The sequence below is a fragment of the Vulpes lagopus genome, chromosome 3 (genome assembly GCF_018345385.1).
Source record: "Vulpes lagopus strain Blue_001 chromosome 3, ASM1834538v1, whole genome shotgun sequence".
NCBI classification, from domain to species: Eukaryota; Metazoa; Chordata; class Mammalia; order Carnivora; family Canidae; genus Vulpes; species Vulpes lagopus.
The window spans coordinates 1140635-1154099 of NC_054826.1; the positions used below are offsets into that span (position 1 = coordinate 1140635).

The 13465-nt window shown below is 49.5% G+C and overlaps 1 protein-coding gene across 1 annotated transcript in view; it reads right to left on the reverse strand.

The window, feature by feature from the left end:
* The window catches only part of MARCHF11 (membrane associated ring-CH-type finger 11), a 106655-nt gene extending 93613 nt beyond the window's left edge, over nucleotides 1-13042 (reverse strand). Inside the window, exons 1-3 of the mRNA XM_041747405.1 lie at nucleotides 12841-13042; nucleotides 11075-11178; nucleotides 912-1043 (exon numbers count right to left, since the gene is read on the reverse strand). Coding sequence (XP_041603339.1) covers nucleotides 912-1043; nucleotides 11075-11178; nucleotides 12841-13042 — 438 coding nt within the window. The remainder of the gene's footprint in view (nucleotides 1-911; nucleotides 1044-11074; nucleotides 11179-12840) is intronic.
* Nucleotides 13043-13465: the final 423 nt, after the last annotated feature.

Genomic DNA, 13465 nt, shown 5'->3' on the forward strand with positions numbered 1-13465 from the left:
ATGTTTCCTCAGACCACACACTTTGCGGGAGATATGTTATGCTGTTGTCTCCACGATTATTACTTCTTGTGCAAGTCTGCATGCACCTCTAAGGGGAGTTTTTAATTACTGATGGAATACAAAATGCATTACTTCTTGTGTAAGTTTGCATGCACCTCTAAGGGGAGTTTGCATGCACCTGTAAGGGGAGTTTTTAATTACTGACGGAATACAAAACGCATTACTTCTCCTGCAAGTTTGCATGCACCTCTAAGGGGAGTTTGCATGCACCTGTAAGGGGAGTTTTTAATTACTGACGGAATACAAAACGCATTACTTCTCCTGCAAGTTTGCATGCACCTCTAAGGGGAGTTTGCATGCACCTCTAAGGGGAGTCTGCATGCACCTCTAAGGGGAGTCTGCATGCACCTCTAAGGGGAGTTTTTAATTACTAACGCAATACAAAACGCATTACTTCTCGTGCAAGTTTGCATGCACCTCCAAGGGGAGTTTCTGATGACTAACAAAATACAAAACGCCTATAGTTAGCCAAACAGCCTTTCTCTCACAAGGTCAAAGTACATCCCTAGTCTTCTTGTAAAAAAAACGGTGAGGAGCTCTTGGCGTCGGTGAGATTAGGTCAGCCCAGTGCGCAATGTGCAAAGAGCCTGCCCTTTCTGGTTCCGACATGACTCATGCTCCGTTTGCAGTCTAAGGCTACCTGCCTCGGGATGCATTTGGAGAGAAAGGGGATGTGGGTCACTGTCCGCCCGTAGAGCGAGCAAAGGCCACTTAGCGGCTGGCCGGGAGATGCTCGGGGCGCTCCCATTCCGGCACCTGAGGAATGCAGGACTGCGAACCAGGTGGGGGGGGGGGGGGGCGGCTGGGCGGCGCTGTCCGCGGTGCTGAAGGCCGGGCCGCCGCGGCCTTACCTGCTCGGCGCCCTGGAAGCAGATCTTGCAGATGGGCTGGTGGTGCTGGTGCGGGAGCCCCGCGCGCCGCTCGCCCCCGCCGCTGCTGCTGCTGCGGCTGCTGCACACCGAGCGCGTCTCGGGCGGGTCGCCCTCGGGCTCCGCGGGGACGCCCCGGCCCCCCCCGGCCGCCCCCGCGCCCGCGCCCGCGCCCGCCCCGGGGTCCCCGGCCGCCGCCCCCTCCGGGCCCGCGGGCAGCTCGGGGGGCGCGGGCGGCGGCGGGGGGCGGGCGGGCGCGGGGGCCGCGGCGGGCTCCCCGGGCTCCCCGGGCGCGGGCGCGGGCGGGGGCGGGGGCGGCCCGGGGTCCCCGCCGCCCGCCCCGCCGCCGAGGCCGCCCTCGGGGCTCATGCCGGGGCCGCCGCCGCCCTGTGCAGCCCCGCGGGCCGGCAGGCTCGGGCAGCAGCCGCAGGGCACCGGGGGGCGGAGGCCCGGGGGCTGCGGAGGGCGCGGGGGCCGGGGGCGGGGCGGGGCGGGACGGGGGGCGCGGGGGCCGGGGCCGGGGCCGGGGGCGCGGGGGCGGGGGGGCGCGGGGGCCCGGCGGCGGCGGCACAGGCTGCTGCTCCTTGGAGCCGCCGGCTCGGCTCTGATGGAGGCGGCGCCCGATTCGGCTGCGCGTGAGAGCCGCGCCGCGGGGGGGCGGGGGAGGAGGGGAGGGGGGGAGGGGGATGGAGGGAGGAGGGAGGGGGAGGAGGGGAGGATGGAGGGAGGGGGAGGAGGAGAGGGATGGAGGGAGGGAGGAGAGGAGGGGAGGGGAGGATGGAGGGAGGGGGAGGAGGGGAGGGGGGAGGGGGATGGAGGGAGGAGGGAGGGGGATGGAGGGAGGGGGAGGAGGGGAGGGGGGGAGGGGGATGGAGGGAGGAGGGAGGGGGAGGAGGGGATGGAGGGAGGGGGAGGAGGGGAGGGAGGGAGGGGGATGGAGGGAGGAGGGAGGGGGAGGAGGGGAGGATGGAGCCGCGCCGCGGGGGGGGCGCGGGGGGAGGGGGCGGGGATGGAGGCGCCGCGGGGGGCAGGGGGAGGGGCGGGGATGGAGACCGGAGCCCGGGGGGGGGGGGGCGGGGCGGGGCGCGGAGGAGCGGCCGGGCAGGGGGTCGGGGAGGGGGTCGGGGACCGGGCCGGGGAGGGGGAGGCGGGGAGGAGCGCAGGGGGCGCTCCGGGGGCGGCGGCGGGCGCGGGCGCAGGCTGGGCGCCGAGACGCGGGGCGGGAGCCCAGGGACCCAGGGAGGGGAGGTCCCCGCCGCCTCCGCGGACCCGCCCGGCGGCTCACGTCGGTCCCGTCTCCGAGGCGGAGGGGCGCGGCGGCCGCGGGCCGGGACCGTTAGGGCGGGGGCGGGGGCGGGGGCTGCGGGCGCGCGGGGCGGGGGCGCGGGCGGGGGCGCGGGGAAGGGCGCACGAGCCGGGGCGCTGCAGCCTCCTCCCCTCCCCTTCCTCCTCCTCCCCCGCCGCCCCGGGGTCAAGGGCAGCGTCCCCGACCCTCCGGAGCCCCGACTCCTGCGCTCGTCGTCCCTCGGTGCTGCGGCCAGGACCCGGGGGCGCCGGCACCCTCGGGCCTCCCCGGGCCGGGTGCCCCCGCGAGGCCCTTCCCCAGGGACCCCGCACCCCGAACCCTGCACCCCTATACCCCGCACCCTGCACCCCTACACCCCGCACCCTGCACCCCCCGCACCCTGCACCCCTACACCCCGCACCCTGCACCCCTACACCCCGCACCCTGCACCCCGCACCCTGCACCCCCACACCCTGCACCCCGCACCCCTCACCCTGCACCCCTACACCCCGCACCCTGCACCCCGCACCCTGCACCCCCGCACCCTGCACCCCGCACCCTGCACCCCTACACCCTGCACCCCGCACCCCACACCCTGCACCCCCGCACCCCGCACCCTGCACCCCCACACCCTGCACCCCCGCACCCCGCACCCTGCACCCCCACACCCTGCACCCCGCACCCCGCACCCTGCACCCCCTCACCCTGCACCCCTACACCCTACACCCCGCACCCTGCACCCCCGCACCCTGCACCCTCCTGCAGCCCCGCACCCCCCGCCCCTCACCCCGCACCCCCGCCTCCGGGCCCCCCGTGGGCAGGCAGCGTCCCCTCCAGGGAGCCGACCGAGCGGCACCTGCTGCGGCCTCCACACCCGCCGGCGCCGCCCGTGCAGGGCGATGTGCCCCCAAGTCACCGCTGCTCATTCTTCTAACTACGCCTTTGGCACAGGCGCGTCTCTGGGCCGCGCTCGGGCTGCATTTCCCAGCTGAAGACCCAGGATCCGACGGGCAGCAACTCGTTCAAGGTCACCGGGCTGCGAGCAAACAACTTCTGGGCTCCCTGACTTCAGATTCTCCAGCTCAAACACCCAATGATTTTTTTTCTACCCCAGTCCTCTGTCGTGTCTCCTAAAACACGGTATGTTTTATGGCACCGACTCCCATTAATGGATGATCTGAAACGACTGAGTTAAACTACCGGCTTAAATTAATTTGTCTGTTATACGTTTTGGCAGTAAAGAGTATATTTGCTTTAAAACACACACACGCACACACACACACAAAGAGCAGTCCTGCTTCTTTTGACATAAACTGGTTTGGCTGCAAAGCAGAGGAAGAAGGTAGTAAAAAGGAGTTCGGAAAATGCTTTGTCACAAATGGTCCTGAATGAAATAGTTCCCAGGAATGTCCTCTAACGCTCAGCCTGCCTAAGACTAGCTTATTTTTGGTAGCAGAGTGGCAGCCAGCAAGCATATTTTTAAAATAATAATCCCCGAATGCCCTCGGAACTTATCACACTGAAGAAATGTGGTTGTGGATATGCTTTCATTTTCAGCCTGCACCTGTCAAAATGACATTGCCGTGTGTGTACGCTGCCACGGTCTTAAGATAGTCATAAGCCTTGATCCTAAATTAATGAATTAAAAGCTGCCTATATTGTCTTTAAAAAAAAAAAAACGAAATAATTCAATTTATAACAAGTAAATTTCTGCCAAGTATGATAAAGTCCATTATTATTTAAAGGACAGCATAAAAGCTGTGGGTTGTGTATAAACACTGTGGAAAGATTTAGACAGCAGAGTAGCACGGATAAAGGAGGAAACAGCCACAGTGCTAGAAGAGTCCTCTTAATTGATTGTTTCTGAAAAAAATAATTCCAGTAAGAGAAAATTAACTTTCATTGAGACACCGAGTGGCCACGTAAGAGCATTATTTTTTGTAGCTTCTATGACCTCCAAAGCTGACCCTTCCCTGAAAAAGGGACATTTGTTCCTGATCTTTCTTCAGTTAACTGAGTGAATCTTAAACGGATCAAGGAAAAACACCTTCGTAACTCTAAATGCATCCTTTCCTGTAAAAATAGAGAAAACATCCGGGAGCACAGAAAGGATGAACCACTCTAGCTGCTGGCATCCGAGTGAAAGAGACGATCGAGACACAGACATCTGATAAACAACATCAGGGCACAGCAGCCACTGACAGGCATCCAGTAGCCAAAATGCATCTACCAACTGAAAAATGAATGAGAGGAGAGGCACTTCTATCAATCGGAGCAAATACTGAAAGGCACATCCGACCAGCGTCAACCTAGATAGAGAAGAAAGATATAAATAACTTAACAAATGCTTGAAGAGTCTCCCTGTCTGTCTCCCTCCCCTCACACGCACACAGAGTGAAATGGATCCTTCACCAAAACAGGCCTTTCATTATGAAGTTGCAAACCCTTTAGATACCCGGAGTTTCTTGAGCCGAGTCCAAGAATGAAGGATACATAGGAGGGGCCCAGGCAAGCGTGTCCCAAAAGTTACGTGGCGATATTAGCGGATATCTTTAAGAATTCTCCTTGAACTTCCCCTGTTACCCCATCCTGAACCTGTCCTATGGGGTCACTTCAGGGATTTTAGATAGAAAACAATTCAGGCTACACTAGGTCACGATGGGTTCCATGACCTTGAAGCTAGATAATGTGTGATGACTGAAATACCCTGGAGCCTGGAGAGCGCCTCAGGATTGCTTCTCAGTTCTTTTACATTAGACCCTTTGAGGTGTTCCAGAATTGTACACTTGGCACCTTGGGGTACACTCATTTGCTTTGTTTTTTTTGGGGGGGGGTTAGCTTTTCTCTCCTTTAAATTCCCTTTGTGTTTCTTACTTGTGCCATGAATCCTGACATTTAGTTTAAGATAGTCTTGCGTTTTCACGAAATTATTTAATGGAGACACTTTTCTCTTTCCCAAACTGATGACGAATGCTCTTTGAGCTGTATACTATGCCATATTTGTAAATATAAATTCATAGCAAATATTCATTGTACATATTGAATAATTTAGTGATTAAAAGATGAATAAATATATGCAAGGTGCATGGTGGTTACATATTTTTGAAAAATGTTTTAGAGAATATTTACTTGGCTGGGGCGCGCTAATTTGTCTCCGTGGTCAATGAGTACAATACACAGAATTCTCAATTGCCTTCAAACACTTAGGAGAAAAGAACTCTATGTTATAGAGCAATTAGGTTATGTTGTCTGGGTGGGAGGGTGACTTTTAAAAGAGGATAGTGAAGTGCAATGTGTGTATCGTGAGTATCCAGTGCAGAGTGTAGCTTTGTTGTACATCAATACAAAAATAGCTTCAGTATCAGACAAAACGCTGTATGCAGACCAGTCCACAATTTATTTCTCCTATTCTCTCCTCTCCCTAGGGCCTCACATTCACGTATCAAAGTGTCTCCTTGACTGCTCTCCTTAGACGCTGAAGAGCCATTTCAAACGAATCCAGTCCAAAAGCAAACAACATCCCAAACTTGCTCATTTCCCAAATCTTCATGCCAGTAAGCGAGTCATTCATTCGCCCAGTGACTTAAGTCAAAATCCTTGGAGTCATCCTTGACTTTTTCACATCATACATTCAGTGTATCAAGAAATTCTTTCAGATGCGCTTTCAAAATACACTCCAAATCTCACTCCTACTTTTCATCACCCCAATTTCACCACCATCCCAATTCAAACCACCATCACGGTGCTCCGGGAAGGTCAAAGTAGCCTCTCCTGGCTCTGCTCCTTACTCTTGACTCCATCCCCTGCAGCAGCCGCCGTGATCCAATTCAAATGTCGGCCTGATCACGCAGACCCCGCCCAGGACCCACCAGTGGCTTCCCATCGTACTTTGTGCAACATCGAGAATCTCAGCGTCCGGCCAAGTCTTCGGTCTCTCTAGCTTCTGGCTACATCTCTGAAGACGTGTCCATACCTACCCTCCTACCCCAGTCCCCCTCCCTGTCATTCATTCCTACTACACTGAGCTTACAAATTTACCACTTCCCAAGTACACTCCTTCTTCACTCCTCTCTTCAGTCAGTTCGGATCTCTCTCACTTCACTCAATCACGGCTCAGACGCACCTCATCCCAAGACCTTCCTTAGCCTTCCTATCACAGATGGAATCCTCCGCTGCCATTTTACCTCTAACCCTTGCCTAGTTTTATTCTTTTTCATATTGCCATTCAGCCTTATATGCAGGCATACCTTGGTGTACCGCATTCACTTCGCTGTGCTTCACAGAGAGTGTGTTTTTTACAAATTGAAGGGCTGTGGCAACCCTGCATTGCGCACGTCTGTTGGCACCATTTTTCCAATAGCAGTAGCGTTTTTGTTACATTTCGCTAATTCTCACAATATTTTGAACTTTTTTTTTTATCACTACTGTGTTTGTTACAGTGATCAGTGATTACAACTCACTGAAAGCTCAGATGATAGTTAACATTTTTGAACAATAAAGTAGTTTTTAATTAAGGTATGTACTTTTTTTTAGACGTAATGCTATCGCATGCTTAATAGGCCACAGTATAGTGTGAGCATAGCTATTATATGCACTGGGAAACCAAAAAACTCACTGGGCTCACTGTATTATGACGTTTGCTTTATCATGGTGGTCCGGATCCAAACCCACGATATCTCTGAGATGTGCCTGCATTTACATATTGTGTGTATTTTGTTTGCTTCTTTTCTTATCTTATATCTTCTACTGAAACACTGGCTCCATTGGAGACTTCTGTTCACTGTTCTGTCCCCCATGCCTAAAACAGTGCCTGGTTCCGTAGTGTTCATAGAACGCTATTTATTAAACAAATAGATGAATAATTCAGTCAACCAAGCAGGTAATCACTAACCAGCCTCTGTCTTTAAGGCACTGTGCATCTGGTTAAACCATAGTTCCCAGGTGGAATTGCAACCTGTAGGACAATGAAGGATACCATGCACCATATATGTAGTATATTTTTTTCCATTGCTTAACCTAATTAACTAAAATCATGCTATTCTCTTAGCAATTTGTAGCTGGTTAGTCATTTTCTACCCTATAGAAGTGAAATCAAAGTCTTGATTGACCTTTGATGGTGAGCAGATTACATGACCCCAAAATATGTCATTTTGGTATGTACATTGTTATGGGGTGAAGGTAGACGAGACCCAGCAGATTCAAGAAAAACTTTTCTCTCCCTTAACTACCTAAAGAATTTAGGTAAGGGGCACAGCCCAGAAAGAGAACTATTACCAGAGATCATTTTATCTAAAAGTTAGGTGGCAAGGCAAACATCTAATTATAAAACATCTGCTCTTCATATTGTCCTATCAATTGCCCTCATTCCTTCTGACTCCTCATGCCCCTATCCTATTCCTAACACAGGATGGCCTGGTAGCCACACTGCTTCACTTGCCTTTGGGTATCCTGTTTTATGGGGTTCCCATACTTACATAATAACGTAAACAAAACAAAAACAAATTTATAGGTTTTTTCCTATTAATCTGTCTCATCTTACTTTAACCAGTAGACCAGCCAAAAGAACCTAGAAGGGTAGAAGGAAAAATATTGCCACCCTACACCTTGAGTTTGTAGTCAGTGAAGATGTCAGTAATTTGAAAATGCATGTCACTGGTCTTAAAGGAAAGTGAAGGGGTATGGATGGATGGGTCTACACATTTGACCAATCTAACGGATCACCCATGATGGACCCTATATGATTTTTCACAACACTGCATTCTAGCATTTCTCAATTCTACCCATAAATTTGGTCCCATACTTTCCTTCAAGTCTTTCTATCTCTGTCACTTTCATCTCTCCATCATTCTCTGTTCCCACTGGCTATTCCACTCCTAAACTATTCCAAATCTACACTGACTGGCCAGTCATCCCTCTACCTTTCCTAGGTGCCTTGATCTTCATTTAACCTCCCTTCACCCGTCATCTCTCCCAGAACTTGGTATCTTCTCTGGACACTCATTGATATCTAAATTCTACATACAAAATCATCAAAGTAATGGAATAATTAACTTCCTAATTTCTACCCAAAACACTTCCTATATCTTCTCCCAATACTCTGAAACCTTCAAAACAATAAAATATTAAAGGCATGTGTGATTTTTTTAAAGAATCATATTGCATTTTTAAAATTACAAAAAAAAAAAAAACCCACACACATTACTTTCTGTCTTAGTCTCACTACCTTGAAACTTGGTAATGCAAAAGGGATTTTTACCAGATAAGTTGAAGGCAGAGAAATCTGTGGGATAATTATGTATACTGAATATCCTAAGGCTGACTGAGATCTGGAATGCAGTCAAATCAGCATGACCCAGTAGGGTCACCCAAGCTTTAGAAGGACCTGAAATAAAGCCAGCCTTGATTCCCCTCAGCTGAAAATCGTCTATTTTTATACCAAACTTGCATATTAAATTAGATAGATTTTTATGACCTTTTTCACATTATGCCTTGCATTGTGGTTAGGTATGTACACTTATCTGGATTTTTTCACTTTTGCGCTAGATTGTAAGCTACTTGGAATTCAAATCTGTTTAAATGGAGTTTCTCTGAAGCATGTATGATGGCTGATATTAGTGGGAACACAATAAATGTGGATCAAATAAGCAAATTTTAACTGAAATCTCACTTCTGTTAAAAGTATTATTTACTTTTTCTAAAGTTTTTGATAGAGTTCCCTAAATAAAAGGTAGCTATGCTTCTGTGATGTTTGGATGGAGAGCAGAAAATTAGTTTGCTAGACAGACAAATTCTTCTAGAGAGACTTTCATCAGAGTCCCTAAGGATCAATCTAAGATTAATAAGTACAGTGAGGGGCACCTGGCTGGCTCAGTCGGTAGAGCATGCAACTTTTGATCTTGGGGTTATGAGACCGAGCCCCATATGGGGTGTACAGATTACTTAAAGATAAAATCTTTTTAAAAATTGAATTAATTAAGTACAGTGAAACACTCCCGTTTCCTTTTCCTCCTCCCTTTTCCCTGCCCACTCTCCCTCAGGATGCTTCTCTTACCACCTGGGCCACCATGTGGTCAGTTCAGCACCAGTCTGAGAAGAGCGGGGCCATGAGGCCAGAATCATCAAGGATGCTATCCTGGAGCTTGGCTTCAACTGGGTACTGACCTGAACCCTGGTTGCTCTGGCCATAAAAATCCTTGGGCCTCTGCCTCCATGAGGAGAACTGGTCTGCTCTTATTCCCTTTAGAGGGTCCTTGTTCAGAAAAGAGGAGGAGGCCCCTCCGTGCTTACACCAGATCATAAATCCCATGTCCCGCCTCCAACCCTACCATTACCTACCCCTTTTTCAGACTTTAAAAGTTTCTGAAAATGACCTGAGAGACTCAGACTGGCCAATCACCAAAGGTAGACTTTGGCAGAATGACATGGCTGGTATGGCCAAATTGCTACTCCTCGAGGGAAGAGAAATGTTTCCAGGGACATGACTTTTGACAGATACGAACAGATGCTAACCCTCCCCCCATCTTGGAATTTGACTTTTAGCCCATTGGATTTACAGTACTTGTCAGCTCCTACCTCCAGCCCAGCAGAACGCTCAAACTTAGCCCCTCCCGGCTAAACCGACAAGGTGACATTGCACTCCAAAAGATACTGAAATGCAAAACCTAGAGTATGAAGGTTTTTTAAATGCAGGAAGTTGTGAATAGGTGGACTAGGTTAATACAGTTAAAAAATAATTTTTGATGCTATAAGCGTGAGCTCAATGTGCTGGCAGGGGGGATAAATGAGTGGGGGAATTGGAGGATCCCACAAATGATAGGCATTATCAAAAAAGGATTGAGTGCAAACCATAAAACACCATATTTTGTAAAATCAACAATTACCAACTGACAATTTTTTGGGTAATGGACTTTGAGAGATGAATGGACCTGACTTCAAAAGAGCCATAGTCCAAGTAAAAAGACAGGCATATAGACATGAACATGTTGTGCAGATTAAGAGTTACAGGAGGAAGATTAAAATCATAATGGAACTACACATAGAAACTATTCTGCAGGAGAAACATGATTATAGTAAGAAAAAGTTTCTCCGAGCGAGTCATTTGAACTGGGCTTTGCAGGCTAGATAGGAGTATGCCGGCTTTGCCTCCATCTCAGCAACTCACAAAATCAAGAGGCGAGAGAAACTGCTGTGGGTATTAGACTCACGTATGAGGACTGCAGGGACGAGGAAGGGTGACTGAGGGTACAACTCAAGTTCATAAGAAATAAAGGCAGAGATAAGCAGGATAAACGTGAACATGGTGCATGGTGAGATAGTGGAAGTCTGCTGTTGGAACAATGTCACTACAGAAGACGGTAGACACTTAATTACTGAGAAGTCACTATTCCGTCGAATGCGACCTCGAACCACCTGAGAACCAGGAAATAAACAAATCGGCCCCCAGAAGACCATTGCAGCCCGCAGCACACGCTTTACTTTCCTATCAAGCGAAACCACCAGATCTGTTATATTTGATCTTAAATATAATCCTAATATCTCTGCTCGCCTTCCCTATCCACAGCAAATTACAAATAATGAATCTAGAAACGTAAGCAGAGTAGGAGTTTTGCAAAACAACAGCTAATGTTCCAGGTCTCCTCCCAAAGAAGCAGAGCCAGTGATTTAAGAGACCTTGCTGGCTCAGTCCGAAGAGTATGTCACTCTTGATTTCGGGGTTGTGAGTTCCAGCCCCACGTTGGATGTAGAGATCACCAAAAAACAAATAAATAAACTACTTTTAAAAATAAAGTACTATAAAAATAAATAAAAACCTCAGCAGTAAGAGTTTATTTAAGAGCAAACAACTCTATAGGCATTTTACTGAGCCACTGGAAGTACGCTCGCCTTGTGGCTTTGCATGGTCACTGGTGTTTACGATGAAGGGCATGGCACGAGTCTCCAAGAAAAATTTACAGCCTGGGCAATCTGCAAAGAATGCTGAGGCAAGTGTTCAGAAGATTCCAATATTGTTGATGACAATTTAATTCAAAGATTATTGTCAAATTTTTTTAAACAATATTGTTGATAATTACGAATTTCCAATATTGTCCATCATTGTTAATTATTAATTACAAATTATTGTTTCCCAATTTTGTGTATTACAAACCTGTTAAATCGTCATTGTTAATTACAAACTTGTTTCGATATTGTTAATTACAAATTTCTACCACTTAGAGTAACCAGATTTAAAAAGTTTTGTTTATTTTAGAGAGATAGTGGAGGGGTTGCAGAGGGAGAGGGAGAGAGAGAGTCTCAAGCCAACTCAGAGCTGGACACGGGGCTCGATCTCAAGACCCTGAGATCATGACCTGAGCCAAAAGCAAGAGTCAGATGCTTAACCAACCGCACCACCCAGGCGCCCCTAAAAACTTTCCTTATACTCCTCTGGGCAGCCCTCTGAGCCCCCCTCCCAGGTGGGGCAGGGATCACGCAGGTCCCTAGTGAGCCTGGGCCTCAGCCCTCTCCTCTTACTCTCTCTACTTGTCTCTCTCCACCAGCAGATCAGAAGTTATTGAAGCCAGATCATTTATGTACCTGTGAAATGTATGGTTTGCTCCCAGTGCTAAGTACAAATGCGTTGGTGTTAATGGGTAGGCCCCCCAAAAATGTATATAATGAACAAAAGAAATGAAGTGATTTTTAGCACTTTTAAAGATCTATGTTAAAACTGAATGAACCTTTAACTACATGAACAATTCTCTTGCACTTAACCAACGATAACTGAGAGTGATGGATCGTTTACTGGGTCAGGAACCATTCCACGCGCTGAGCACGTGTTAATTTATTTCATCTTCTCCACGGTGCTGTGGGGCAGGTGCCGTTATCCTCACTCTCCTGATGGGAGAGGAAAGCCGGAGAAGGTGAGTGGTGCCCATTCAGGCAGCTAGTCAGCGGCAGCAGACCATCCCCTGACCTACTCGCCTGATGCCTCCGGTGCTATCTAACTGATAACAGACCAAAAAAGAAACTTCTGCTCCTAGAGGTGGCCTTCTCATTAAAAAAAAAAGAATCCTTAGTTTTTAACCACTCTTCTGTGAGTTGGACATTTCTGGATTCCATATACACGTGAGACCGTACGGTATTTGTCTTCCTCTGCCTTATTGCACTTAGCGTCATATCCTCCAAGTCTATCCGTGTTGCTCCAAATGGCAGGATTTCTTTCATTTTTTGAGGCTAAATGATATTCTACTGCGTATACAGAGCACATTTTCTCCATCCATGTATATATCTCAGCTATTGTAAATAATGCTGCAGCGAACATGGGAGTGTAGTGTCAAAAGGTAAGTGGAGGCATATTAAAAATGTTAAGTTTGAGCAAAAATCGACGCTACCCTGGTAGCACCCAATGCAGCAGATGGAAAGGAGCTCTGAGCAGCTCTGAGCAGCCGTACAAAACGAAAGCCTTGGCAGAAGAGGACGGGAGCAAGGAAGTTACACTGAGCAAAACAGTGGGTTGGTTATTGCAAGGTCACTTTCCCTTCGGGCTGGCGGGGGTCCATGAGGCAGATGACCTGACTGGTGCTGGTCGGGAGATTCCTGATTGACAGGTTCAGATTCCACCTCTGGGAGAACAGAAACCATAATTACGTCTTGGACTGGTAATGTGGTGGTTAGCAGGAGTCCCCACTGGGGGCCTGATGTCTTGTTTCTGATAGAGGTAAACTTGACTTTCATCCACACTTTCACGTCTCTGCTCCTGAGTAGCAGGGGGTGAGGGCAGGGCACCGGGGAGGTAGGAGTATGATGGGCCCGACCTGTGGGTATTGAAAGCCTGAAGTATCAGGGCCATACTCTTTCAAAGTTGTGTTTTGACGACCAGTGGCAGGGAGAAAATAACAGAAGTGAAGGGTCATTGAGTTGAGTAAGTAGGACACCTCCTAGGCTCTCAGCTGTGTACCGCCTTAAACAAATATCCGGGTGTAAAAGGCTGGTTCACTTTCACGTTTCAGAGAACAATTCATTTAGAAATCAAGACTGAGAAATGGCGGCACAAGCCTAAAACCCACCCTAATTCTGTGGATCTCCCCCAGGAGCGACTTTGCCCACTTGTGTCTCCTCCCATCCCAGGGGACACTTGTCCATTCTGGAGACTCTAGAGCCGGCTTTCAGGCAACCCGGTTGAGCAATGGCAACTTGCTCCAGGCAAAAGGGCCCACAGCGATCCCTGAGCTGAATACAGACAGCCCATCAGGCAGCCCCCCCAAGATACCCA